Here is a 27169-nt window from a genome sequence, read left to right on the forward strand (position 1 = left end):
GTCTTTTCATGTGCTTATTGGCCATCTCTATGTCTTCTTTGGAGAAATATGTATTTAGGTCTTCTGCCCATTCTTTGATTGGGTTGTTTGGTTTTTTTGTTACTGTATAAACTGTTTGTATATTCTGGAAATTAAGCCATTGTCAGTTGCATCATTTGCAAATATTTTCTCCCAGTCCATGGGTTGTCTTTTCATTTTTTTTATGGTTTCCTTTGCTCTGCAAAAGCTTATAAGTTTGATTAGGTCTCATTTGTTTATTTTTATTTTTATTTCTATTGCCTTGGGAGACTGACCTAAGGAAACATTGATACAATTTATGATAGAGAATATTTTGCCTATATTCTCTTCTAGGAGTTTTGTGGAGTCATGTCTTATATTTTGAGTTTATTTTTGTGTATGGAGTGAAGGAGTGTTCTAACTTCATTGATTTAAATGCGGCTGTCCAGGTTTCCCAATACCGCTTGCCAAAGAGACTTTCTCCATTGTATCTTCTTGCCTCCTTTGTCAAAGATTAATTGATTGTAGGTGTGTGGGTTTATTTCTGGGTTCTCTATTCTGTTCCATTGATGCATATGTCTGTTTTTTGCAAATACCACACTGTTCGATTACTGTAGCTCTGTAGTATTGTCTGAAGTCTGGGAGGGTTTTGTCTCCAACTTTGTTTTTTTTCCCTCAGGATTGCTTTGGCAATTCTGAGTCTTTTATTGTTCCATGTAAATTTTAGAATTATTTGTTCTAGTTCTGTGAAAAGTGTCATGGATAATTTGATAGGGTTCACATTAAATATGTAGATTGCTTTGGGTAGTGTGGTCATTTTACACCCCAACCATGGAAGCAGCGATCTGTTCAGATGTCTTGTAGGCACTGAGTTTACAAAGTGCCTGTAGCATAAATCCATGGATTGCACAGCTGCTAGGACACTCAGATTTCAGCTCTGCTTCTGAAGGCACTTGGCCCCTGGGGATGGGTTTGGATTTCAGCCCTATTTCCCACATGTGGGCAACCCACCAGAGCTTGCAAGCTCCCAGAGCTCACAGAGCTGGAGCCACGCCCACTGTGGTCACACTTAGAATGAGTCTGCTATGGCAGCGCAGCCCCTCCCTTTGAGCACACATGTTAACGTCAGTGGTGGACCTGGGCTTCTTCCTGTGCACACCCCCGGTTGTGCCCTGGAGCACGCTCTAGCCCCTTTAGGCTGTCTCAATGCAGCCAGCCCCAGTCTTCTCCCTGGGTCTGTCCTCTGAAGCCCAAGTCTCAGCACTGAGCCCCCATGTGCACCAGCAGATGCATGTCTCAGGCTGGGGAGTGCAGCGAGGTGGTGCCGACCCTCTACATTCTGGTCTCTCTCTGTTCTGCCCACCCTAGATGGACTGCTGCACTCTCTTCCGAGCCTCTGAAGCTCCCTTTCTGTCCTAGCTGATCTCTCCGCTGTTTAAGGGGCTTTCCAAGGTGAGGGAACTTTTCCTGTCCTTTTTTCCTTCATCTTACTCGGTTATGAACCATCTTTCTTGCAAGTTAGGTTTTATGAGATCTTCTGCCAGGGTTCAGCAGGTATTCTGTGAAAATCGTTCTATATGTAGATGTGTTTCTGATATATTTGTGACAGCAGGTGAGCTCCATGTCCTTCTATTCTTCTATCTTGATCTGGTCACCTCCAAAAATACTTTTTTTGAATTTTCTTCTCAAATTGTGGAGGAAGGAGAAAGGAACATACAAGGAATGTTATTTCCTAGTGTGTGAGTGTTCATGGTCCCCTTCCCACTGATTCCACAGCAGACCACAGGCATCAGAAGGTAGATGTGAAAACATGAGAGAGACTTAAAGATTAAGCTAGGATAAGGGAAGATCAACCAGTGGCTGAGGGAGAGAAAAGAGGGGAGAGGTAGAGAGGTGAAGACCTTGATAAGTTTCAGAGAACTTGGTGGAGGATCAGTTATCCCCGTGGAAGGGTTTGAGAGTGGCAAAATGAGGGAGAGCAGATTTCAAGATGTTTTTTCCTCATCAGGCATATATGTCTCACTTCCATAATTATGTGAGAAAGTAAGCACAGGTGTGAATTACTTTCTGTATCAGGCGAAGACCAGTCAGAAAAACAGAAACCATCATACTTCAACAGAGGGAATGTCACACCAGGAATTTGTTACATGGATGGAAAGTGGAGAATCCCAACATGGGTGCAGAGGCAACGTAAAGACGAATAACCACAGGAAGTGGTGACCACCCTCAGGGCTGGAGGGAACATGGGAGGAGATGGTGTAACTCAAGCCCAGAAGCAAGGACCATCTAGCAGGAGCTCAAACTACAGTGGTGATGGCCAGCAGGAGCTCATGCCACAGAGTGAAAGACTGACTGGTGGAAGCTGGAGCCTCCATTGGAAATGCAGCCACTTCCCAGATGCCACTTGAAGCAGAGAGCTGGGGGAAGAAACACTCTGGCTTCTTCTCTCTTGCCCCTCATTCCCCAGTTTGGCTGAACATACCAGAAGCCAGAGGGCCAAGAAGCCCGGCAAATACAATTCTCTCTGAAACAGAACAGAGCAAGGAGAGGGTGAGGAATAGATCCCAGAGCAAAGAGGCAAATAACTGGAATGTAACATGATTGTCTAACTGTGTTTCTTTGAATTCCTCTCTGTGTGTAACTGAACCATGAAGCCAACTGTCCTTTATGTGGGTTACACATGATTCAAGAGCAATGTAGAAGGTCACAGTTGAGTAACTTTCCTTTAATATTAAAAAGTGAGAAATAATATTCCTTTACCCTTTGTCTTAATTCTGCAGCTTGCCTCAAGTAGTTTATAAACAGCAACCAAAAGAGTTCAGGTCTCTCCTTCATTTTTTTCCTTCTTTTGTTCCCTTTTTCCTCTCCAATTCCTTCTTTTACCTCTCTATTCACTATAGCTGTTGTACAGTCACCCTTATGCAGTTGGTAAACTTTGATCTCACAGTGGGGTTACCATCCTACCCTTCTGTCTCTTTCATGTCCTGAAGATTATAGTGATATTCAGGGGAAAAAATGCTAAATCTGGCTTTTGGCATCTACCACATCTGACATACCTTTGTTCTGACCCTATTTACATACCTCACCTAGAAAAATGCCATGTCCACCTGGCAGTACTACAGTCATTAAAACATTTTGGTATATTTGTTATGTTTCCTTTTCCTGTAGTTGTTTTGGGAGTGATTTTGGATGGGGTTGGCATGGCCAAGCTTTTATTCTGGTACCATGGTTAGAAGTATAGCCAAATTGCTTGGGTTTCAAATCACAACTGGCTTCCTAATTGCATGACCTTGGCCAAGTAACTTAACTGCTCTGGGTCTGTTTCCTCATCTGTAAATGTAATCATAATAATAGAAACTAATTTAAAGATTCAATTGTTAGAATAAAATGAATTTATTTATATACTGAATTTATATGTATGTATATGTGTCTTTGTATACACACGTATATATGTATCAACTCAAATATACATATATATGTGTATATATGTACATACACATGTACACACACACATAGCTTAGAAAATTGGCATAATGTAAGCATTCTATGAATGTCAACCATCACTATTGTTATTTTTTTCTCAATAAGACTGTAAATGCTGTTCCAGACTGTCAAAAGATATCACATCTATTTAATGTTTTGTACCTAGCATGAAATCATGGCTAGTTGGATGACTTTTTAAAACTTGCCACTTGATAACCGATCAGTCAAAAAGTTAATTCACTGTGTAAAACACATCCCATGATTTGCACTGTTATTTGTGTCTCAGTTGTAGAATTAGTTTCATTTCCTAGGCTTTTTTTCTGTCTTTTTTTTTTTTGTGGTTTAAAGATTTAAATTTGTTATGAAAATGAGCTTTTCAGTTGACCAATGATTAGCTAATTTCTGATAATAGAAAAGGAAACCGATTGCCCCAAGGCTGCTGTTTTCATTTCCTCATGCGAAGAAGAAACATAGCAGAGAAGAAAGGCAGACTCAAGGCATTGAACCTCTGCCACCATGGGGAACTGGGCTGTGAATGAGGGCCTCTCCATCTTTGTCATTGTAAGTACCAGTAAGAAAGAAATTACAAATCCTCTGACCTTTCTGGGTTCTCTTGGAAACTAAAATAGAGCAAGACTTTTTTGATCGTTTATTGTCTTTGAGAAATTGTGCTGAAACTGATTTACTGTGTGAACAGGCATCTATCTATAAGCAGACTGAGTCCATTCTTCCAAACTTATTAATGGAAAGAATACATCTCGGGGCTCACTTCTTCGAGTTTATTTCTTGAGTTTTTAGGAGTACTAAACTAGCCAGCATTTCAGAAGGAGTGGAAGACATTTCATGCTAATGATCCCTGAGTCTGAGTTGCTTATTATTAATGTTTACTCAGAGGCAAATTCTCTATCTCTTATGTATTTATACCACCTAAAAAGTGGGTAATTGAAATTTTATACTGTTTTCCAAATAACAACACAAGACTGGCATGTACGGGAAATTAGCCTTTATTTCAGAACTTATACCAAAAATAATTGAAGTTTTCTATTTTCTTTTTTTAAAAAAAGTATCTTCTTTCCTCTGAGGTAAACTTTAGTTATTTGTGAGATTTTTAAAAATTCAAGGGAAGGGAATTGAAGAAAGCTATCTAGACACATATATATAGTATATATTATATATATTGTATATGATTACATACAGATCAATATAATCTATCTTGAGAAACAATTTTTGTAAGTAAAGATATGGCTAATTTTCAAATACACATGTTGATTTCTTTAGTTTTTAACATACCAAAGATCTATTATTTTAAGATAGTGGTCTCAGCAAAGCAATATTGGACAACTGCAAAGATAGAAATGTGATTTTTAAATAGCTTTACTAAATAGCTAATGAAAGTATTACACCGATGTTTAAAAGAACACTTACGAATGAAAATTTTGAGTGTATCATGAAGTAAATATGAATCTTTGAGTTGTAGAGATAGAAATTAGTAGCCCAAATAAAATAAAAAGAACGAATATTTTGTCATTATAAAAATAAGCCAAAGCAATATTCTAATGCAATAGAGAATTGTTCTAAGGACTCAGCTGTTAACTTGATTTCTTATCCCCACTTTAAAAATGGATTACCCCTTGGAAAACAAGTTCAAATTATACTTTTAGCTCCTACCACAATTTTCCCCAGGAAAGGACGTCCATCTAAATTATACACTCATATACTTGAAAGGGAAGACACAGCTTGGAAAGCAATAGGAAAAATGACAATATTAGGAAATGGAGAAGTTGTTTTAGTACCTTCTTTATAAAGAGATTGTTTTTAAGTGTCGAAGGACATTAAATAGCTTTAAAGCACAGTTAAGAAAGGATGGCTACTGTGGAGCTGAAGGTAGATGACTGGGCAGTGTCACCATTTGATACAGTCAGTGCTTGGGATGAAATGAGCAGTCACAATCTAGAAGGGTCTCTAAAAAAAAAAATCCACACCCCTCACCCATCATTCATGCTCGATATTCCCTCTCTCGAAAGTTAAGCAAAATTTCTCAAATAGAATTAAAGGCTTGACATTTTAGCTGACGAGACAGACTCCCCCTAGCTGGGGTAGGATGCTGTGTGATGGACAGAGGCGATTACACGGGTGAGAACAGAACACAAAGTCCTACTGGTGTAGGGGGCAGCAGAGTAACATATTCCTTTCCCTTCTCTTTTTAAGGTGAGTCACCTGCTCTCAGTTATCTATGAAAGGTTAAGAAAAGAGGAGGAGAAAGAAAGGAGAAGAGATAAACTGATAATAACTTGGCATCCTGGCCAAGTATTAAAACAATCATAGGGGACGACACTGGGTGGAAAGGTTAATTACAGAGAAGTGCAACGACACCGTTGTGGAAAAGAGCTGGTCACACCCAGCTTTGTAACCACTTTTGTCAAAGGCTGTATTTGGGGAAGTTCTGACCTTGGTCTGACTCAAAACTTGTGTGAAATCTACCTGTTGAAACATGAAAATTTCACGCAATCATTTCTGTTTGTGCAGCTGGTATGGCTGGGGATGAATGTCTTCCTCTTTGTCCATTTCTACCGGTATTATGCTCTTCGAGAGGAGTTCTTTTACACTCGAAAACTTCTTGGGGTAAGTATAAGTTCCATCTCATGCAGTATTGACCGGCTCACATTTCTAATCAGAGAGTCTTGTTCCTAGTCCTTTTAACATTTTGAATAAATATTGTGACCAACCCAAACAGCACCATCAGCCTCACTCCCTCCATTGCAATCCCAGGAACAAGGGTCTTTAGGCTTTTCGGAGTGAGATCAACCAAACTGTGGCAGAGGCTTCCAGCAGCATCCCTCCCCTCCCTAGGCTACTGTGCCACTGTTTAGCTTAAGGGAGAAATCTAATACTGACTCTGTCGAATGGGACTTTCCGTATTCTCTGAATCATCTGATTCCTACTACTTTTGTGCATGAAAAGCCCTGCTCCTAGTGACATGTTATGAGATAATCTTCAGGAAATAAGCCTCTCCCTACATATGGAGCCTTTGAAGAACTTCCCCAAAGGTCACGTTCATGGACTAGGCCAGCAGAGTCAAGGCCCTGACTTTTCTTGGGTCCATGAGCGCTCTCAGTTTCCTTGAGCTGCTGGTTCTTTTTCGTCATAAATGAAAATAATTACAATTATAGCTGCCCCCAGATGCTATCATTTGTTACATCATGCTGAAACCATGAATTCATTGCTTAATAACATTAATTATAAATCATATGCATAAATAATTATAATGTATAATTATACTATATTATTACAATTGTTGTTAATGTATTCAGGTTGATGCTGAAAAGGATGATTTCCTTTTGCATTCCCCCTCCAAAATCTGCAACTTCTTCTTTTTTTTTTTCAAAATCTACAACTTCTTTAGGCATTACAGAGAACAATTATCATGCCAAAGCATCACACCATACCAACTTAAGTTATTGCTGAGGTTATTCTAAGTGCTAAGGAAATCTTCACAAAGCCCCAGTGTCTATACTGAACTCTAGTTAATGATATGCATGCTTAAATATTTAGGAGGAAGTGAACTGATGGCTGCACCTTACTTTGAAATGCACCAAAAATAAGGTGTGTTGATGGATGGATAGAGGGATAGGTAGATGGATGGACAGATGAATAGACATGTGATAAAGCAAGCACAGTAAAATGTAAAAGGCAGAATCCAGGAGGTGAATAAACAGATATTTATTGTGAACTTATTTCAGATTCTCTTTATGTCTGAAAATGTTCATCAGAAAATGTTGGTGTCGGGGCGAGGGCCAGATTCAAACAAAGTATCCCAGTGGGCCCTAAAAATAAACCCTTGGCTCTGAAGGACCTTCCTTTCCAGATAACTTGATGTCTCTAGAGTGTGGGCCTCACGGTGGGAGCCCTGGGGACGGGGGGTGGTACTCTGTGCTCCGAGGACTCACCTTGCTTCTTATCCTGCCTCTTCCAGTCAGCGCTGGCACTGGCCAGGGCCCCTGCAGCCTGCCTGAATTTCAACTGCATGCTGATTCTGCTGCCAGTCTGTCGAAATCTGCTCTCCTTCCTCAGGGGTTCCAGTGCGGTAAGAGCAAACATTCACAAAGTTTGAGTTCCTCAAAATTTCGAAGGCCATCAAGCTAAATACCCTTTCTTGGGAAAAGCAAACCAATGGTTTGTGAGGATTCCCACCTCTGTACAATATTCACAAGCCAAGCCATGCTTGATTCTCTAGTTTATTTTTATATTATTTGTTGATGGAGCTCCCTGGGATGACCATTTAACCTGTAACAGATATTAAAGGCAAAAAACCAGAAAAACAACAACCAATCAACCTCTACCTGAACAACAGCGATCAAGTACGTGCACACACACACACACAGACAGAGATACATGATGTGATGCCCGTGTATACGTCTGTAAACAGGGATTTATGAGGCGCGCATGAAATTTAGGAATGAATCTTACAGTGCCATGTTTTTCAAAATGTTTAAGTCAGAGAAAATCTCTTTTCTGGATAACATCCAAAGAAGATGGAATGAATGAGCTATGAGTCACTCTGTCATGAATGTGACAGGTGTTAGGTTCATGGAATTGAGGAGTTCAGAGCTTTCTAAGTGCCCAGGACTTCTTTCATCCCCGCTTCCACAATTTAGTGAGCCCCCTAATGTACTCTGCTGGAAGGAAAAAATGATTATGTAGGAAGAACTTTTGTATCTATAAAATGGTATATGAATTTGTTATAGATGTTTTTATATAAAGATGAGAAATGATGAACTTAGAATCTACACACAGACTCAAATTAATATGATACAAAACAACATATGATGGGTCCCCCAAACATTACAAATAAGGAGCAATAGGGACTCAAAGGAGGGGGGATTATATCATCTGGGGCAGAGGAAGAAGAAAGACTTCTTAGAGAAGGCGGCATCAGATATGGGCATATAACGATCAAATAACTTCTACGAGATATAAATGAGAAGACATTCTCCATGGAGAAAGTATGGGTAAAAGCACAGGAAATGGTGAGGAAATTGTATTCTTGAAAGTCCCGTATAAGCATGACTTATCTCTTTGGATTTGTTTGCCATTCCTGACCACACCAGAGAGGGTAGTTCTTCCAAAGTTAGGGATTGATGCCCTGGTGGGACCCATTTCACTGCTCATTCGTGACTGGTAGCCTCTGTTTTTCCCTTTTAATAAAATGTTTGTTTTATGTTACCTAGCTCTTTCAAAAATTACCTATTAAGTCAAGGTCATTTGTAGTGGAGAGCAGTAAGCAATCTGCTTTGATGGGCATGTACAGATTGTAAAAGGCAAGTGTCTGAGGTCAGGCTGGAGAGGAGAGCTGGAGGTTTGCTGGTGAAGTAGGACCTTAAATGTATAGCCGAGGAGTTGATACTTAACTGGCAATCAAAAGAGAGGAAAGAGATCTAAACTGTCAATAACAACCAGAACTTGCCTTACACTCTGCCTCATTTTCCCTAGTCCTACTAAATTCCCATGAGTCCTAGGGAGATTTTTCTTTAAGAACAACACAACACTCAATTTACTAATATAGGGTTAGCAAGCTACACATAACAGTAGACACTGATTACAAGGATTTCCAAATAATCTTCTCAACCGAGGAAACCACAGAGGTAAGTTTCATTTGATGGAAAAGTTTTATTGACGAGCCCCCTGTACTGTACAACGTCTGGTATATCGTAGGTGCCCAAGGAGCTTTTGCTAAACAAAGTTAATGTCCTGTAGCTTTTTTATTGTCCCTCCTACCCACTGTTCAAATACTTTCTATTTAGAGGAAGTAAAGGCTGAGAAACAGGCAGTGTTTTCACCAGGACGTCCTGTTAAGAAATCCTTGTTACCCCACAGGCCCAAGTTGCACTGCTGTTGTGCTGCCAAGGCCCCGTGAGCAGTACGTGTTGTAATGGCCACTTGTAGGTTTCCCGTGGCCCAGGAGGGAAGAGCCTCATGACAGTCTCTAAAGACAGGGGGTGAAATGAGGCTGCTCTTCAAATGGCAGAGAAGCTCGGCTCTATAACCAGAGAGACATCTGTGTAAAAGAATATATTTTAAAATGGGCAGCAAGTAGCATTCTTTTCCAGATTGAGTGTGTCCCCTCCTTCCAGATTTCCCAACCAGAGATGTGACCTTGGCCCATTAAACTTCTTTTCTGATTGGGATTAAAATGAGTGTCCATGCTGTGACTAATGTTGGAAATTATAAGAGCTGCCCCTTATTGAGTCTTCGTAGACCTCGCATCGTGAAACCTGCATGTTGAGTCAGTGAGGTGGGGATGAAATTACACGAGAGTGTTGAGATTCCAACCCAAGTCATTGTGCCCCCAGAGCCTGTTTGCTTTCCTACGTGTCACCAAAACTCAAAACTCTCCTTTTGTGGTACTGTGGTCTTAGAAAGTCCACCATCTATATGAATGTTTGGGCATGCTGAGTAACCTAGGCTAGAAGTAGCAAGGGTGTTGTAATGTCAAGGATTTATTAGTAGGCCTTTATGCAAACTAAACAGTCACAGAACTTCCGTTCAGTTTCTAGTGATCTTAATCATTCAGACTTGGCTTTATAATTCTTCTGCTTATCTGGAGAAAGAAAACCCCAGGATTGGCCCACCCCGGGAAAGACAGGGGTAGGACTCCGAGCCTGCTCTGTTGAAGGAAATGGGGAATGGTGGGGCTTGGCAGACAGAAGTCCCCAAAGAAGCCTTAATGACCCAACTTGCCATGCAGATACTAAGTTCTAACTGGATGGAAGTTCTAGTGTGAAGATCAGAAAGAAACAGTAAGGTGAGAGAGTGAGCTCTTTCCCATAACCTTATATAGTCTGAGAGTCAGACGCCCTCAGCGTAGCCCCATGTCTAACCATGTGGTCTAGGGCAAGGCTCTTGGACTTCCTGTCTCATACTTGTTTTTGTTGTCGTTATAGTTTTTAGCTAAAAAGCTTAAGATAATGCAAATGTAACAATATATATGAGTGACATTCCAAAAGTGTGTTAATTGACTAAGCCTGTCCCCTAGTGAGTTGTCAGTTAATAAATATTTGTTGAGTGCCAGCTATATGCTAAGCACTGGGGACACATGATGAGCAGAGAGGAGACATGAATGAGCCACAAGCTCAGGGAGCTTAGAGTTTTGTGGAGGAAGTAGAGGAGAAACGTGTAATTTCAAAATTATAAACAATGCTGTACTAATCAAGTGGTGGTCTTCATATTTATTGCATAATCTACTGTCACCAGGTTTGAACATGACTGTCAGCTTCTTTGCCTGAGTTCTGTACATTCAAGGCTGGCTTTTGTGATTTCTCCTAAATTGCATGTAAATATCTAATTCAGATTTATTCATAGCACTTGTGGTGAGACCAGGTGTACATAAAATAGGACTTTACAGTTTCCATAAAGCTCATGTTACAGAAGCTAATGTTATGCCCCAGTAAATATGCACTTCTTTTTAGTTCCATTTCTCAATTTTTTGAATTTTTTTTTGGCTCTTGTGGTTTGAATAGAGCATAGAAATCTGTTGAGATGACTCAGTAATCTTCCTTGCACTTGAATGTTAGTTTGTTGAGATTGGGCAAGGCTCTGTGGTAGTTAACAGTGGAACGTCCCTTTAGAAGTCAATAGCAAAAAGCAGAGAGGTAGTTCAGTGAGGAAGCCATGGTGCCTGATGGCAGCTTGGCTAATTAGCAGGTGGCTGGTGCTAATTCAGAAGTGACTCAAAAGCATAAAAATGGTATCTGCATGGTAAGGAGGAAGAAGGAAGAAAAAAGCCTGGGCAGTCAAACAGCAAAGCCTTTCCTTCCCACCCCACCAACCAGCCATCTTGCCCCCTTGTCAGGAAACGATGAGGAAATTGTATCTGAAAGGCCCATATAAGCATGGCTTTGGCTTCTCTTTGGATGTGTTTGCCATTCCTGACCACACTATTGAGGGTAGCGAGGAAAAGTTAGGGATTGGTGCCCTGGTAGGACCCACTCTACTAACTCATCAGTGACTAATTTAGCCTCTGTTTTCCCTTAAATAAAATGTATGTGTTCCATACTAAATAGCACTTTTTAAAAGCTACCTGTTAAGATCAGAGTATTGCTGAATGGACCTTGTATTTCCCAAGCACATCTCTCCATTTTCCTGTCACTCAGTTCATTTTTCTCTAACAGTTTGTTGCTCTAACTGATAAGGGGTGTTGAAATCTATTGCTTCATATTTTTGATGATCCATGTTGATAATGATAAGGATAGAACTATGGAGACAGTGTAGAGACGATGACAAAAGCACGTTCCTTTTTTTCAAATTCAGCATGCAGGAGCCAGTGTATTTTCCCCCAAAAGTTTCAAAGCAATTTTTCCAGGAAAGAAAATAGTGTGGCAAGTATAGATATGTGGATAAATACATCTCTATAGGTTTAGAATAATCATCTTAGGTTCTAGGAGAGTAAAAATGTCATTTAACCAAATAATTATTAAAGGATGGTTAAAAGTACATGATATATGGTTCTACATACAGGAAGCTTACCCTCTAGCCGAGGAGCCATGCCATACTAGCTGAAAAGTTAAATAATGATACCAAAAGAATCAAATATTTATTAAACACCTCTCCATGAATCTATGAAACAAACCTATGAGAGAAGAACTATGATAAATATACAGGTGAGAAAGCTGGAAACAGCGTGCTGTTCAATGTCACACAGCTAGGCGGTAGGGCTGGGATCCAACACAGCTATATCTGATGGCAAACCTTGCTCTCAGAAATGTAATTCAATATTGCTTTCTGACCCTACTAATTCCCATTCTCTCATTCTTGGGACTCCAACTGTATCCATCAGTCCAGTGAGGACTGTATTAATGATCTATTTTTGTGTAACAAAGCTAGAGGCTTAAAACAACCCCACTGATGAGCTCACAGCTCTGCAGGTCAGAAGTCCAGCATCCTGTTGTTGGGGTCTCTGCTCAGGGTGTCACAGAGCTGCCATCAAGATGTCAACTGGGCTGAATTCTCCTGTGGAAACTCTGGGTAAACTCTTCTTCCAAGCTCATTCTTGTTGGCAAAATTCAGTCCCTTACAGTTGCAGGACTGAGATCCCTGTGTCCTTACTGACAGTTATTCAGGGGCTGCTCTCAGATCCGAGCTGTCCCTATATTCCTTGCCATGTGACCCCTTCCATCTTCAAGCCAGCAACAGTGTATCAAATACTTCTTGTGTCGCGGGTCTTGATTTCTAGACCCGGAATTAAAGGGCTCGTGTGATTGGGTCAGACCCGTCCAGATAATCTCTCTCTAAAGTCAATTTGGGACTTTAATTACCTCTGCAAAATCTCTTTTGCCATATAACGTAACAAAATCACAGGACTGTCATCCCATCGTATTTGGAGGTCAGGTCCCACCCCCACTCAAGGGGATGAGATTATATAAGGTCATTGGGGATCATCTTAGAATTCTACATACCACAAGGACTCTATGAAACTGTGGAGGAACCTAGCAATTGGGAAACGGGAAAAAGGTATTTCCTTAAAATTGTAAAAAATGCAAAATAGTAAAACAATGTACAGCGCTTGAAATAAACACAAAAGACAGTTCTTTCTATATAAGAAAACAAGGACAATTACGGAATTGGAGAATAGTGATTGCCAGGGGTTAAGGAGTGTGTGTGGGGGGAGCGAGGTGAAAGGGTAGTGGGTGTACAGCATGAGGGATCTTTTGTGAGGATGGAAATGTGCAGTATGTTGACTATAGCGATGTCAATGTCCTGGTTGTGATATTGTATGATAGTTCTGCAAGATATTGCAATTGAGGCAACTGGGTAAAGACACATGGGATCTCTCTGCATTATTTCTTACGGCTGCCTGTTGTAAGAATCTACAATTATTACAAAATAAACAGTTTAATAGAGGAAAAAAAAAGACAACAAGGACAATCCATTTTTCATCCACAGAAATGTAAATTAAGTGATTTCAAACAGGAAACCCTTATTTTGAGAGCCTGAGTCACAGCGTAAACTCTTAGTGTGAGCCGCTGCCGTTCCACTGACACTTCCTCTACACTGACTGTTTCAATACACGGGGCAGCTGCCTTCTGCAACCCCAAGTCATTCTCTGCCTGAGGACTTCCGTTCAGCCCTCTCCTGGGGCAAGCCTGAAATGCCAGGGAGTTGATGCCCTTGGAAGAGCCCTCAGCCAGTGATGGATAGGAGCTGGTGGATGACTACCTGAGATTCCTAACCCCTCAGGGTGTGGCTTACCAGTCTCCCAGAGTCACTGATAAGATATGATGGTGGTAGCTGATACCGTAATACATCGTTTATGGATTTCCCTCCCTTCCCAATCTGACTTCTCCTAACCTCACTTTCCAGATAGAGTACTGACACTTAAATTCTTGTCTTGGTTTTTAGACAAGTAGAATAATAGTGACTGTCTCTTTACATTTGATTTGATGAAGAAGGGAATGAACCTAAAAGACAAATAGACTTGGATCCCAGCCATTGTGAGAGTTAGCTTTAGTTTTGTTATCTGTAAAATGAAGACAATAATACTTATCTTATTGCATTAAATGAGGTAATGATGATGGATAAACTGCCTGGCTCACAGAAGGCACTCAATAAAGCCTAATGACTTTTTCTTTTTTCTGGAATCCTCAATGTCTTCCTTACTAGTATTCCTGCAGTTCCGGGAATCTGTTTTCATGGCCCAAACAGCCTGCCCTCCCTAGATGTAGCTAACTCAGAGACAGTGGATTAAGCACAGTTTTCCATGCAATTCTATTTTGTCTCTAAAACCAGATTATTTTATTAAAAATAAGTAAGCCAAATATTAAACACCCTAATAACTAAATTGAATGTGTTTAGAACCAGATACTGATAATACCTACGTTTTTTGTTTTATTTTGTTTTGGGGGGGCACTTCACTCCACTCTCCTGAATCTCTGTGACAGTACATCTAGCCTCAGGAACAAAGCAGCCAGAGTGAGCACTTGGCCACTTTTCAGGAGAACAAAGCTCTGATTCAACCATAAATCAGGTTTTTTTTTTTTTTCTCTCCTTTGGGCATTGACCTGAATCCAGATTCAAACCCACATCTTCTAACATATTACACTAACCTATCGACCAAAATACCATTTTTAATGTCAAGGTAATCATAAAAGGCATGAAATATCAGAATGTAGATATCTCTGGCATCAGAGAGGCTGGATTTAGATCCCAGCTCTGCCACTTACTGGCTATGCAGCCTAGAGGAAGGTAACCTCTCTATGCCTTCGTTTCCTCATCTGTTACGCAGTGATAATATGGTACCTCCCATATAAGCTTGATGTAAGAATGAAATGAGTCGGTTTATGTAAAACACTTAAAGCAGCTTCTTGCCTGAGCTCTTTGTAAATACTATTGGCTATTACTATTTTTGTTATGATTATTTGGTTAATGATCACCCTTGTTATGTTGAGCCTATCACCATGTGCAGGTGGACACTTTCTTCTCTTCTCACAGTGTGTACGTCCTGGAAGGGTGCTGTTCTAAAACTATTCACTTGTTCTAGAACTGTTCACTTGTCTGTGTCCTCACTGGACCTTTAGGTCTTTGAGGGCAGCCTTGTCCTTTTAAAATTTCTGTATCTCCTATTTATTGAATAAATTAATCTGAACTAGAAACTATGTCATCAGATATGTTTCTGTCTAAATTCATATTTTATACAATTAAGCAATGGATTCCATGGGAAGCTTTTTATGCCACTAATATGAGAAGCTAAAACATATTGGTTAAGCCAGCCGTGCCATTTATTGGCTGTTTGACCTTGGGAAGATGATGATGTCTGTCTGAGCCTTGGTTTTCTCATCTATCAAATGGGTGGTTGTAAGAATTAAATGAGATGATATATGCCTAATGCCTGACACAGAGAAAACCTTCTTGTTTTCAAGAATAACAATTACTATTTCATTCTTTTGCCTTTAATCCAAAGTGCTGCTCAACAAGAATTCGAAGACAATTGGACAGGAACCTCACCTTTCATAAAATGGTGGCCTGGATGATTGCACTTCACACTGGTAAGTTCACTGAGATATCTGAGATTGCAAAGAAAACATGGAACCGGAGAGTCCCGTCTATTTTTTTTTTTTTAGATTGAAAATAAGAGATTGCCTTTATGGGGAGATTAGGTCATTATTGGATATGTTGTATTTTTTATATGAGTTCTGTTAAAAAATATTCACCACTCTTTCTCCGTCTCAACATTAGGATTTATTCTTTCAGGTCTTAAAACTTTTTTATCTTAGGCTCTTCTGATAAAATCCCAGTGTCTTCACCCTTTTCCACACGTTTTCATATCAAAATTGTTTGTTAATCCACATATGAAAGCTTTTATTCATTCTTTTTTTTCAGCATGTACCAATCAAACTTTATTTAGAGACACTGAAATATGAATTTCATATCATTCATTCACTTAAAAAAATACTTGGTAGAACATGTAGATTCATGGTTTTCTTGCAGTAACCCTACGAGGGCCACAGCCTTTGAGAATCTCTTAAGATAGCCCTTATCAGCTAACAATTTTCTTTATTATCATTGTTTATATATATATGTTTATATACACACACATAATGGTATTTGTGTGTTTATATGCATTGTATATTTTGTGCTATTATTATAATTATTAAGGTGTTGGTGTTGGTATAAGAAGCTGTATCTGGGACCCTTATCAAATCTTCACTAATTCACTTCATAAATAATTGATGTACCAGACAGTAGGCATGCATGGATGCACAGTGGTGAACAAAATAGGCTTTTACTATACTGTTAAGGAGTTTGCCCCTAGCCTGGGTAAAATAAGCTTAGGTTACAGGCATTCAACTGGGTTTCTCACCTCCTACTAGTAGGTCATGTGGGCTTTCTGTGCTGTGGCAAATGAAATGTTTCAAGAGTGAAATGTATGATAAAATCTTATTAGAAAGCAGCACTGTGTACTGGATTTGTGTGCCAAACTGCTTGGATTTGACTCTTAACTCCGCTACTTCCTGGCTTGGTGACCTTGAGCAAGGTTTTAAAGCAATATAGAGGGTGGAGGGTATAGCTCAGTGGTAGAGCGTGTGCTCAGCATGCACAAGGTCCTGGGTTCAATCCCCAGTACCTCCATTAAAAATAATAATTAAAGAACAAACCTAATTATCCCCCTCAAAAAATAAAGCAAGTTATGCTCCAGTTTTTTCAAATGTAAGATGAGATGATGATAGTCCCTACATCATTGGATCAACGTAAGTATAAAGTACTTATAAAGCATTTAGGACAGTGCTTGGCACCTATTAAGTCCAATGTTACTGCTTGTTAAACAAAGAATGCAATCTTTAAAAAGAGATTCATTTTTATGGCCATTGGTTTGTATTCAATAAAATTTTGTCACCTCTCTCTGGAGTAACGTCAGAGTCAGGTGAATGGGCCAGCCAGAGGAATACATTACACGACTGTCTTCTTGTTTGGGTACAAATACATCAGTGGGAGAGAAAGAACAAGAGCATATCTAAATATTCTCAAGGACCAAGGTTATTCTGAGAATCTTAGAACTTGGCTGAGTCTTTAGACTCATGTAGTTCACCATCTTCATTTTACAAACGAGGAAATTGAAACCAGAGAGGTTAAGTAACTTGGCGACAATCTCATAACTAGAGAGTTGCTCACCCAGGAGAATTGCCTTGCCTGTCTGATCCTGAAGACCCAGTTCTTGTTTATAAGTATCCTGGGCCATTTCTAGGTCTCTGTGTAACTTATCGTAGGGTCAGGGGCTGTAGCCAGAAACCCAACTTAAAAGAAAATCCTGCATACCCTTCACCCTCTTTCTTTCTCTTCTTTGCTGTCTTTAGCGATTCACACCATTGCACATCTATTTAATGTGGAGTGGTGTGTGAATGCCCGAGTCAACAATTCGGATCCTTATTCAATAGCACTCTCTGAGATTGGAGATAAGCCTGGTGAATCTTACCTCAATTTTGCACGAGACAGAATCAAGGTAAGCCTCTTATTTCCCGTTTCCGATGTTCCCTAGGCCATTACAACTGAGGATTCGATTTCAGTGAGTGAAGAACTCAACTTGGTCAGAACACCAACAATGACAAAAGTTGACAAACTATCTGAGGGACAAGTCTGTAGGTTCTAAGAATAGGGGCACAGAGAAAACATCTCCCACACTCCTGATCCCATATGTGGAAGGTCACCAGATGTTTTCCAGTTTCTTAAGCTCACCTGTAAGAACGTGTCTACATGGAGCCTGGAGTAACTCAGGCTTACCTGTGACAATGCCCAACAGTCAAAGAAAGCCAAGAACATAGTCCAGTCAGACAAAATTGGGTTTATCATTTATTGCAGCTAAGAGAACTCACACCGTAAGGAAGTCTGGGGCATCTCAGGAGGGTGTTGAGAGAGGCTTGTTGTAGGACTTGGGCTTGTGTTAGATAATTTGGGAGGAGTTCCTGGAAGCAGGCATTTGCTCTGGGTCAGGTATGGTCAGGAACTGGGTCAAAATTCCAGCATTGGGTATCTTAGTAATTTTTTTTTTAAGGCAGAAGAATGGGGTTAGATCTGTAATAGGCCAAGAAACAGCAGTCACCCGTTTTTGTCTTGGCTCAGACATGACTTCAGAGTGGTCTTGTTTTTGTCTCACTCCATCACAGTCACAGAATGACCTTGTCTGATGTTAGTGTTCTATGAAGTTGTTTACGTGAAATAGGAAACCCTCCAGCCTAGGTGTTACTAGCAGGCCAGCCACCAGCTGACAGCGGTCAGCGATGCTTCTCCTTCTCGACTACAACATCTCAGAGGTGGCCTGTATCTGCTAACTGCTCCGGGGGCAGCCATTTGGGGTTATCCACAGGCAAGAACTCCTTTCCAGCAGTCGAAGCTTTCTACGCTCAGAGGGAGAAGCTCTAAATCATCTTCATGTACCCCGTGGCTTGGGACGAGGGCTGTATCACACGACTATACACCGAGTTCCAAATGTGTTTCCTTGTCCAGTTAGAATAGATTACCAGAAAAGTCCCTTAATTTTGAAGGAATAATTTATCCTCAGGCTGATATGAAAAACATTTGCCTAGTCTATTTAGGGACAGAATTAAACAGCATCGAGCAAAATAAGAAATTCTTCTTCTATAATGTCTTGGATAAGTTTTCTTTTATGTTGTCTGTCGTTTGTACCATGACACGTAAGGGAGCCAGTGTGAACACATCAGGTGAGCTGACACTGCCGAGCCGTGCTCAGATCTCGTTGGATCCATTTGACTGTGTCTGGGCTCCCCGACCCCTCTGTGTGCTTTCACTTTCAATTTCCTGTATCCGTGGTTCCTCCTCAGAGAACCGCCCTGGGGCTATTGGAGTCCCTTTGCCCACAGGCTCAGAGATCTGAAAGGGCCTGGAGAGCTACCTCTCCCTGAGCAGCTCTTAACCAATAACTGATGGGTGCAGGCCATGGAAGCCCAACTCAGAAGTGTAGCTCACCCTCCACAGTTCCCCTGCAGGACCAGGCTGAAGATTTGGCCTGAGATCATTCTCTTAATTGGCTCATTGCTCCTTCCTGTCCTAGTCACCGTTCCCTTACTAATTTCTTCTGGAGCACAATCTTTCTAAGTCACCTGCCCACGGCTCCTCACCCTAGGGTGAGGGATGAGCCTGAGACGTTAGGCATGCCCAGAACACATTTACAAACTAAGCACTGTGGCACTTCTCCAAATCAAAGGGAGAAAGAGCTTCAGACCCTTTTAGGACTTACGAGTTGACAAAGTTCCTTTATTTGATCCTCCCTTAGAACTAATTCTGTGTATCAATTCATGTTTCCTATGATACCTCAACCACTTTAAGATTTTTTAAAATTTGGAAATATCTATTCCAAGTCTATATCATTCTGTGGGGGAGTGGTTAGGGTTATCTAAAGGGGACTGAAAATACCTATTGCCCTATACACTAGGCACTTTATAAATAGTCTTGCATTTGAGAGCCTCCAAATAATGTGTGTGTGTGTGTGTATTTTACAGAATCCTGAAGGAGGCCTGTACGTGGCTGTGACTCGGTTGGCAGGCATCACCGGAATCGTCATCACGCTGTGCCTCATATTAATTATCACCTCCTCCACCAAAACCATCCGGAGGTCTTACTTTGAAGTGTTCTGGTACACACACCATCTCTTTGTGATCTTCTTCATTGGTCTCGCCATCCATGGAGCTGAGTGAGTATTTAAACTCCAAGGCCAAGTACATTGTCCCTCAGTTCCCAGGTGTGATGCCCTGTTAAAGTCACAGTGACCTCCTTTTCTGTGTGTGGTCAGCCTGCCTGCTGAGGGAATGGGAGGGGAAAACAGAAGTCACTTTGATAGAAACCACTCAGCGCCACTTTAGTTTCTGGTCCCGACTAATAGCTATTCATATTGCACTTATTTAGAGCAAGTTTGAAGAATATACCAAAGTTTTGAATATCTTTGCAAGCCTATATAAAACATGTTGAGAGACCTGGTAAGGTCCTGGATGTCTGAAATGATGTTTCCTGTGGCTTAATCACTAGTAAATTAGACAAACTCCCAAAGCAGAGAGCTGAATGATTAATCAAGTGAAAGGGTTTGCTGGAGTTCAGTGAGATTTGATTCAAGACAGTCGTTCATCGATTGCCTCTTGGGTATGAGGACCGATCTCAGGCTCTGTGGGGAATGCTAGAAGGAGAAACACATGGTTATGCCTTCAAGCATCCTAATATAATAAAAGTTAAGAGCTGGCTTCTGTTGAGCACTTGTTACAGACGTGAAAGATTTCTTTTAATCTCCAAAAGGTAGAGATGCTGTTGCTATCCCCATTTTCTTGGGGAAATCGTAGACAAGGAAACAGACTAAAAAAGTTAAAATATGTAGCCAAGCCACCCAGTTTATAAGTGGCATAGCTGAGATTGGAGCCCAGATGGGCTAAGGGAGGGGATGATAAAGGCTCTCATAGAGACACACGGTGCCTGGAGGTGTTGGGGGGAGCATTTGTCTCATTGCGACTCCCTTTTTAATACCAGGCTTCCTTTTTCTACTGTTTCACACTAGCTGATTCTCCCACCTGCACGCAAAAGCAGGCCTGGGAAGTTCCCTGGTGGGTATGGTGCACCAGATAACCAAGGGTAGAGGAAGTAAGTGTTCAAGGTTCAGTGACTCCGCTCTGAGTCAAGTCAGCCTACAAGTGGCCGAGACCTGAGTGTGAAAACGGGAAGGGTGGGGAGAAGCAGCGTGTGGCAACCTCTCGTGTGCACTTTTGATGGACTCACTGACTCTGACCCCTGGTCAACTCTTTCTAAGCCCTGAAAAATGTGTGTAGTCAAAGGCTCTCTGGAACTCTTCTAAAGCATTTGAGTATCTTTAAATGGGACTTGGTCCTAATCCAGTTGTTTCACGGAAAAAAGCAAACTGAATCTCTTCCACTTTCTAGTTTAGTAATTCTGCCACTTTACATCTGTATAGCTTCCTAGATATGTGTTCTCTGGAGCAGGTAGAAGAGAGAGACTTACCCATTCTCCATTTGATGAATATCTGCCACTTATGCAGTCTCGTGGCTTGGAGCAGCTGAACTAGGGTTCAAATCTAGATTTTCTGACTTCTGGTCCTGGTGTTGAGAAGAGAAGGAGAAAATCTGGTTGTTTTTTTTTTTTTTTTTTTTTCTCTTCTTCTATCACTTGCTCCCCCTGGGAACTTGGGCGTTAAGAACTTTAATAGTTATTATTTGTTGGACTCTTACTTTGTGTCTGGGTTGTTTTTTTTTTTAATGCATCATTCCAGTTGATTACTACAGTAAACTTTTAGTGAGGTACTTATACCTATTTTCTAGCTGAAGAAACTGAGGTTCCAAAGAAGTTAAATAACTTGCCCAAGGCCACCAAACTAGTAAGGGGTGGACCTGGGATGTGAAACCAAGGCTGTCTGGCTTGGGTCCAGAATTGTTTTCACCAAATCATTCTGATTCTAGTTACCTAGTCTCTTTAAGCCTCGGTGTCCTTATATGTAAAATGAGGGTCCTAATACTTACATTTCAGGCTTGTTATAAGGATGAATGGAGATAATTTGTGTTCAGGGCCTTTCCCCAGGGCTGGCACATAATAGATGCTCAACACATGGTAATTCTCTTCCCCAAGACCTAGGGATAGAAAGCAATGGTTAACAACCTTGAATTAAAACATTCTCTGTGTATGCATGTATATGCGTGGCTGAGACATTGTGCTATACACCAGAAATTGACCCATTGTAACTGACTGTACTTCAATAAAAAAAAATTCTCTGAATATACCAAATGGCACAAACTTTCACAAGGGGCTTGCTGGGTGTCTTCTTCTTACATATTCTGAAGATCTTGCCATTTATGTTCTTTGAGGTCAGGGACGTGACTTACTCAACATTGTGCCTCCCTCCCTTGGTTCCCACTAAACCTGCATTGTCTTGTATTTCAGTAGTTGCTCAATTAATATTTATTGAATTGAAGTGAATGGGCTCTGAGCACTTCAAGGGACATGCCATCAGTGTTGATGTCTGTGAGAATGTCATAATCTCTCCAAATTTAAATCATCTTAAGTGGATTTCAACCTTTTGGTTTAATTTAAACAATTTGGAAACAACAAATGAAGGTTTTGTACCAAGCCTCAGGGCTGCTCTGTATGATTGTATGGGTTGTCGACTCTACAAGAGTGCCTGGCTAAAGGGGTGAAATTAGCCCATGCTCTGCTGGACAAGCCCTTTGCCTACAGGACTGTCCTCACAGAGGGGGCATCTTGTTCTAATTTGCACAAAGGGTATGGGCCAGCAGTCACTGTTAGATTTGCAGTTTTTGTTTTTGTTTGTTTACAGATGAAAATAATACTCAAAACAGAAGCATAAATGTTCCCTTGAAGAAAACATGTACTGATTATTCAAAATTTACCGTCTGTACTGTCACATATAAATATCCTTTGTGCCACTGTACATATTTGTTTTCTGTTGCTGAAGACCACATATTTTCTTTCCCTTCCTCTAATCTATTTGGAGGGGGCAATAGGATGTTACTTTTAAGTGAAAAGTACACAACTCATATAAGAATACCTAAAATATGCCCAGAATCTCACAAAACTAAGAGCTTAATTTCTTGTTTCTAAATGATGTGGACTTACATTTCCTCCCCAGGCGAATTGTACGTCGGCAGACGTCAACGAGTTTGTCGGAACACAGACCAGAACAATGTTATCAAAACATCTCACAATGGGGAAAAATAGACAAATGCCCAATCCCAGAGTTCTCTGGAAGCCCTCCTATGGTAGGTACTGTTCGCTGTGGCTGTTATAGTTTCATGACTGACAGTCTTTAAACTGTGTCTAAGAAATACACACAAATGTCATGGAGTCATCAATTACAAATATCATGGAACTGCTAAGTTAAGTACCCAGTGTTTGTCTGCTATGCTTATTGTCCAAATTATTTCTTGAAAAGTAATCTTGAAATCGGTCTGTTATGAGCATCCTAATATAAAACTTGGAAAAGAGTTGTTTTTAAAGTGCTTTGGGTTCAAGAAGTTCCATCTCTTCTCTTCTGGATGTGAGGGCCACAATAATACTCATTCATGGTTTTCTGAGGGATTCCATCCTGGAAAGCTCAGATAATGACTTATAAGGAACCAGGAGCCTCTTCAGATACCAGGAAATAAGGCTTTGAATGCAGCTTTGAAAGCTGGGAAGGAAATTTGTGAGGTGGCACATAGGGCTGCCATTAGGTATCAGGAGGTCCTGTCTATGCGGCATGAAGGGGGCTGGACCGCCAGGTTCATGCCAACACCCAATGGCACTGCATGGTAGAGCAGGGGAGTGGCAAGGATGACCAAGGGAAAAGATGCTGAAATATTCACCTTTCATTGAGAGCTCCTGCTGGGAACGCTGAAGGGCTCCATTTTGTATATGCTCAGTGTCTCTGCTCCAGAGTGAGAAGTGGGCCCTGTGATCTTCACACCTTTTCCTCCTTGACAAGCAATATGCTTGATTGGTTATTATGCTAGCCATTGGTATAAAACTCAGCAAAAATCAACATGTGTACAGGGCTTCTGGACAGGATTATTTTTCCCATAGGCACAGTATAAGGTACAAGCAAATTTCCCATCCCATTTTCTCCTTCCTTTTTTCCTACTCTCCTAATACAGGAGTACTCTTCCTCTAGAAAGAGCATGCTGTCTGAGGACTTAACATCTTTAAGCATCCTTGCTCATTAATGAAAGCAACCAGACACATCAGTGAACTGCATGCGGACATCGATAGAAAGGATTAAAAGCATTGCAGGTGCTCTTATGAGCTGGAGATGAGTTTCTGGAGATATTAGAGGCAATGTCCGAGACCTGGCTCCATTTAAGGGGGCCCCGCGTGGTAACCAGGAAATGGATAGATGATGCCAGATTGTTTTAAAGACCTGCCCCATGAAAATAGAGGCCAGTAGCAGAGCATTTATGACTTCTGGGCAGATTTTTGTTTAACTTTGGCTGGAGATAGGGACATAGGGTGTTTTCAACTTCCAACAATAAGTTTCTTTAAACATTTAATAGAAAGATCATATGTGAGGCTATAGGAAGCACTCTGTGATTTTTTTCCTCCTTGGAATCCATTCTAGGATGTCATATTTTAGATTGCCTTCTAAAATTCTTTGCTACTTCAGATACTCAACTAGGAACCTAGCTGACTGAGTCCTAGGATGGATCTGTTTAGCCTAAATATTTTTATATAGCCAAAAATGCCACAGGGTAATTCCAGTGTTTTGAAATACTGCAGATTCTGGCAGGAGGGGACTCTAAGAAATTGGAAAATCTTTGGGTCTGTCCCTGTTCAGCAAGTGCATTGTATAGCTCCTGGAAATTGCCAGGATATTGGGAAAATGGCTAAATTCTTGCATGAAGTTTCTCATCTTGCAAAAAAATTAAGCTTTGACTATGTGACTGAGAGAAAGTAATTGCAAAGTTGCATTAAAAATATGATGTTGGTGAAATGCTATCCTTTAGAGAAATATTAATTCCGAAACCAGCCTTACTCTGCTGTAGGGTTATTGCAACTACTATTGCGACAAGAGGAGGAAATCCCATTCTTGTGGGCAGTTCCTCTTGGGAAAGTTTCATACTGTAGATACAGTTCCCCAATGTGGCCAAGGAGAATGTTCATTTTTACTGGCTCAAAAATCTCTTTCAATTTTAGATATTTTCATGCATTCCTTTGTAGAAGAAATTGACTAATCTAATATCAACTATATAAACAAGCCAACAAAGATTAACTTGACTTCTAAAATGTTTTGTCCCATGAATCTTTAATTAGCTACCACCCTTAACACATCCTTTTTTCATTCTTTCCTCTGATTACAGACTTGGAAATGGATAGTGGGGCCCATGTTCCTGTATCTCTGTGAGAGGCTGGTACGGTTTTGGCGATCTCAGCAGAAGGTGGTCATCACCAAGGTATTGGCTGGTTTAGGAATTACTAATAGTATCTAACTATATCATGGCCAAGTCTGCCTAAGTTCTCTATATCATTGGTCAGACCTCTCTTTTACTTGGTTTCTTTTGATTAAACTTAGGGCAGCGAGATGACCTACAGGTTGTGGCGTGTACCTACCTTGATAGTCAAATTATTGGGCCTTTTAATTGGGGAAACTAGAAGTTAACATTCTCTGTAGAAAAATGGACCCAAGTGTTTTGTGTAAATAAATCTGTATGTGTGTGTCTGTCTGTGTGTGTGTGTGTATAGAGGGGTGGGGCGTCGAGTGATGATGGTGATTAGTTAAGAGTGAAGAAACAGAAGAGGTGAGTTCAAAGGGCATACATTGAGCCTTAAAATACTCAGATACCAAAAGAACCAGGGAACCAAGGGTAGGTCTGATTGAGACTTAGATAGTTTCCCAGGTCCTCTATACCTCCTTTTCTGTGCTTTGTTTGTAATCACAGAATATCAGAGTTAAAATGACCAAAGTCTCAAGCAAGCTAATAATTAAACTACATTTAGAATTGAGTCTGCTAACTCCAAATATATAGTAGTTTTTTTTTTCCCCACGCGTCTATGCTGCTTCTTACCACTAAATACATAGAAATGGAATCTCCTTGTTACAGTTTCAGGAAACATCAGGCTTAAGTCTTTTTATCAAACAAAATTCAATTCAATTCAATTCAGTTCAAAAAGTATTTAGCAAAAGCTTACCATGGATTGTTTTTGCAAAACACACAAGTTCCTCCTGTCCACCACCTTAGCTTTTCTTTCTTGGCCTCTATGGAAGGTCATAGTAAAGTTAGTCCAGCTGGCATTGGAAATCTTGAAATATAGGAAGCCACAACAGTTCTCCTTTTATGATATTTATATAGTACTATGTGAAAAAGCCCACAGATCAGCAAAATAGCCACCACAAAATTTCCCTTACTAGGCTAGAACCAACTAACCAGACAAGTATTTCCCTTATGCATATTTCTAAAGGAAACTTGTTTTCTTGTGAAGAAAATAGATATTCATTTTCTTCTCATGTGAACACTCATAAGAGACAAGGTGCTATACAAAAGTATTCCAGTGACGATGCTGTCCACTAGCACGTTGCATTCCCTTTTCTCCCAATTTTGCCTCTAGTAGCAAAATTATAATACGGTAAAAATTGTTTTCACCACACAAAATTGTGACATGGTAAACATAATTTTCAAAGTAATTTTCATAAATTTTTATTTTCTGTCTTCAAAATGAAGCTTTACAACTCCTTCTTTCAGTGATGAAAGGAAGTTGATTATAGCCTTGTCATATAAGTTATATTTTTTATTGAAGTATAGTTAATTTACAGTGTTGTGGGGGTAGGTATAGCTCAGTGGTAGAGCACATGCTTAGCATGCAGGATGTCATGGGTTCGATCCCCAGTACCTCCAGTTAAATTAAAAAAAAAATAATAAAGAAACCTAATTACCTCCCCCCAAGAAAAAACCAACCAACAAACAAAAGCAATGAAAAAATTTACAATGTTGTTTTAGTTTCTCATAAATAGGAAAGTGATTGTTACATACATATATATTCTTTTCATAGTATTTTCCATTACAGTTTATTATAAGATTGACTGTAGTTTCCTGTGCTATACAATAAGACCTTATTGTTGATCTATTTATCTATTTTATATATAGTAGTTTGTATCTGCTAATCCCAACCTCCTAATTTATTCCTCCCCCCTTTCCCCTTTGGTAACCATAAGTTTGTTTTTTATGTCTGTGAGTCTGTTTCTGTTTTGTAAGTTCATTTGTAGCATAGTGTAGATTCCACATATAAGTGATATCATATGGTATTTGTCTTTCTCTGTCTGACTTACTTAACTTAGGTATGATGATCTAGATCCATCCATGTTGCTGCAAATGGCATTATTTCATTCTTTTTTATGGCTGAGTAGTATTCCACTGTATTTATCACATAAGTTATATTTAAATCACAAGTTTTAGAAATGTTTGGCAATTTTTATTTAAAGGATTTCCATTCTCCTACTCCTCCTCACTCTCAAAAAGAAAAGCTCACTCAGCAGTATCAATCAGTGTTAAGAAGCTGCTATTTTGTTTCTATTGATTTTTCTTTCCTTTGACGTCACTTGGTTTATTTTTAGTTGTACATATGAAGTCCTTCTAGGATCTCAGAAATTATCAAAGAAACAGTATGTTACTTTCTGTATTACAATGAAAGCTTTTTGTTGTGTTCTATT

At 40.1% G+C, this 27169-nt stretch overlaps 1 protein-coding gene and 1 long non-coding RNA gene across 2 annotated transcripts in view; one reads left to right on the forward strand and one right to left on the reverse strand.

The window, feature by feature from the left end:
* Positions 1–3892: 3892 nt before the first annotated feature.
* CYBB (cytochrome b-245 beta chain) overlaps positions 3893–27169 on the forward strand; it is a 32740-nt gene continuing 9463 nt past the window's right edge. Inside the window, exons 1-8 of the mRNA XM_010959482.3 lie at positions 3893–4041; positions 6007–6102; positions 7454–7564; positions 15434–15518; positions 17325–17470; positions 19485–19675; positions 22622–22751; positions 24825–24917. Coding sequence (XP_010957784.1) covers positions 3997–4041; positions 6007–6102; positions 7454–7564; positions 15434–15518; positions 17325–17470; positions 19485–19675; positions 22622–22751; positions 24825–24917 — 897 coding nt within the window. The 5' untranslated portion in view covers positions 3893–3996. The remainder of the gene's footprint in view (positions 4042–6006; positions 6103–7453; positions 7565–15433; positions 15519–17324; positions 17471–19484; positions 19676–22621; positions 22752–24824; positions 24918–27169) is intronic.
* Positions 19666–26720, reverse strand: LOC141576420 (uncharacterized). Its single transcript, XR_012504801.1, has 4 exons — positions 25654–26720; positions 21498–21605; positions 20983–21077; positions 19666–19782 (listed from the first exon to the last, which is right to left on the reverse strand). It is a non-coding gene; the product is annotated as an uncharacterized LOC141576420 (long non-coding RNA).

The sequence above is a fragment of the Camelus bactrianus genome, chromosome X (genome assembly GCF_048773025.1).
Source record: "Camelus bactrianus isolate YW-2024 breed Bactrian camel chromosome X, ASM4877302v1, whole genome shotgun sequence".
NCBI classification, from domain to species: domain Eukaryota; kingdom Metazoa; phylum Chordata; class Mammalia; order Artiodactyla; family Camelidae; genus Camelus; species Camelus bactrianus.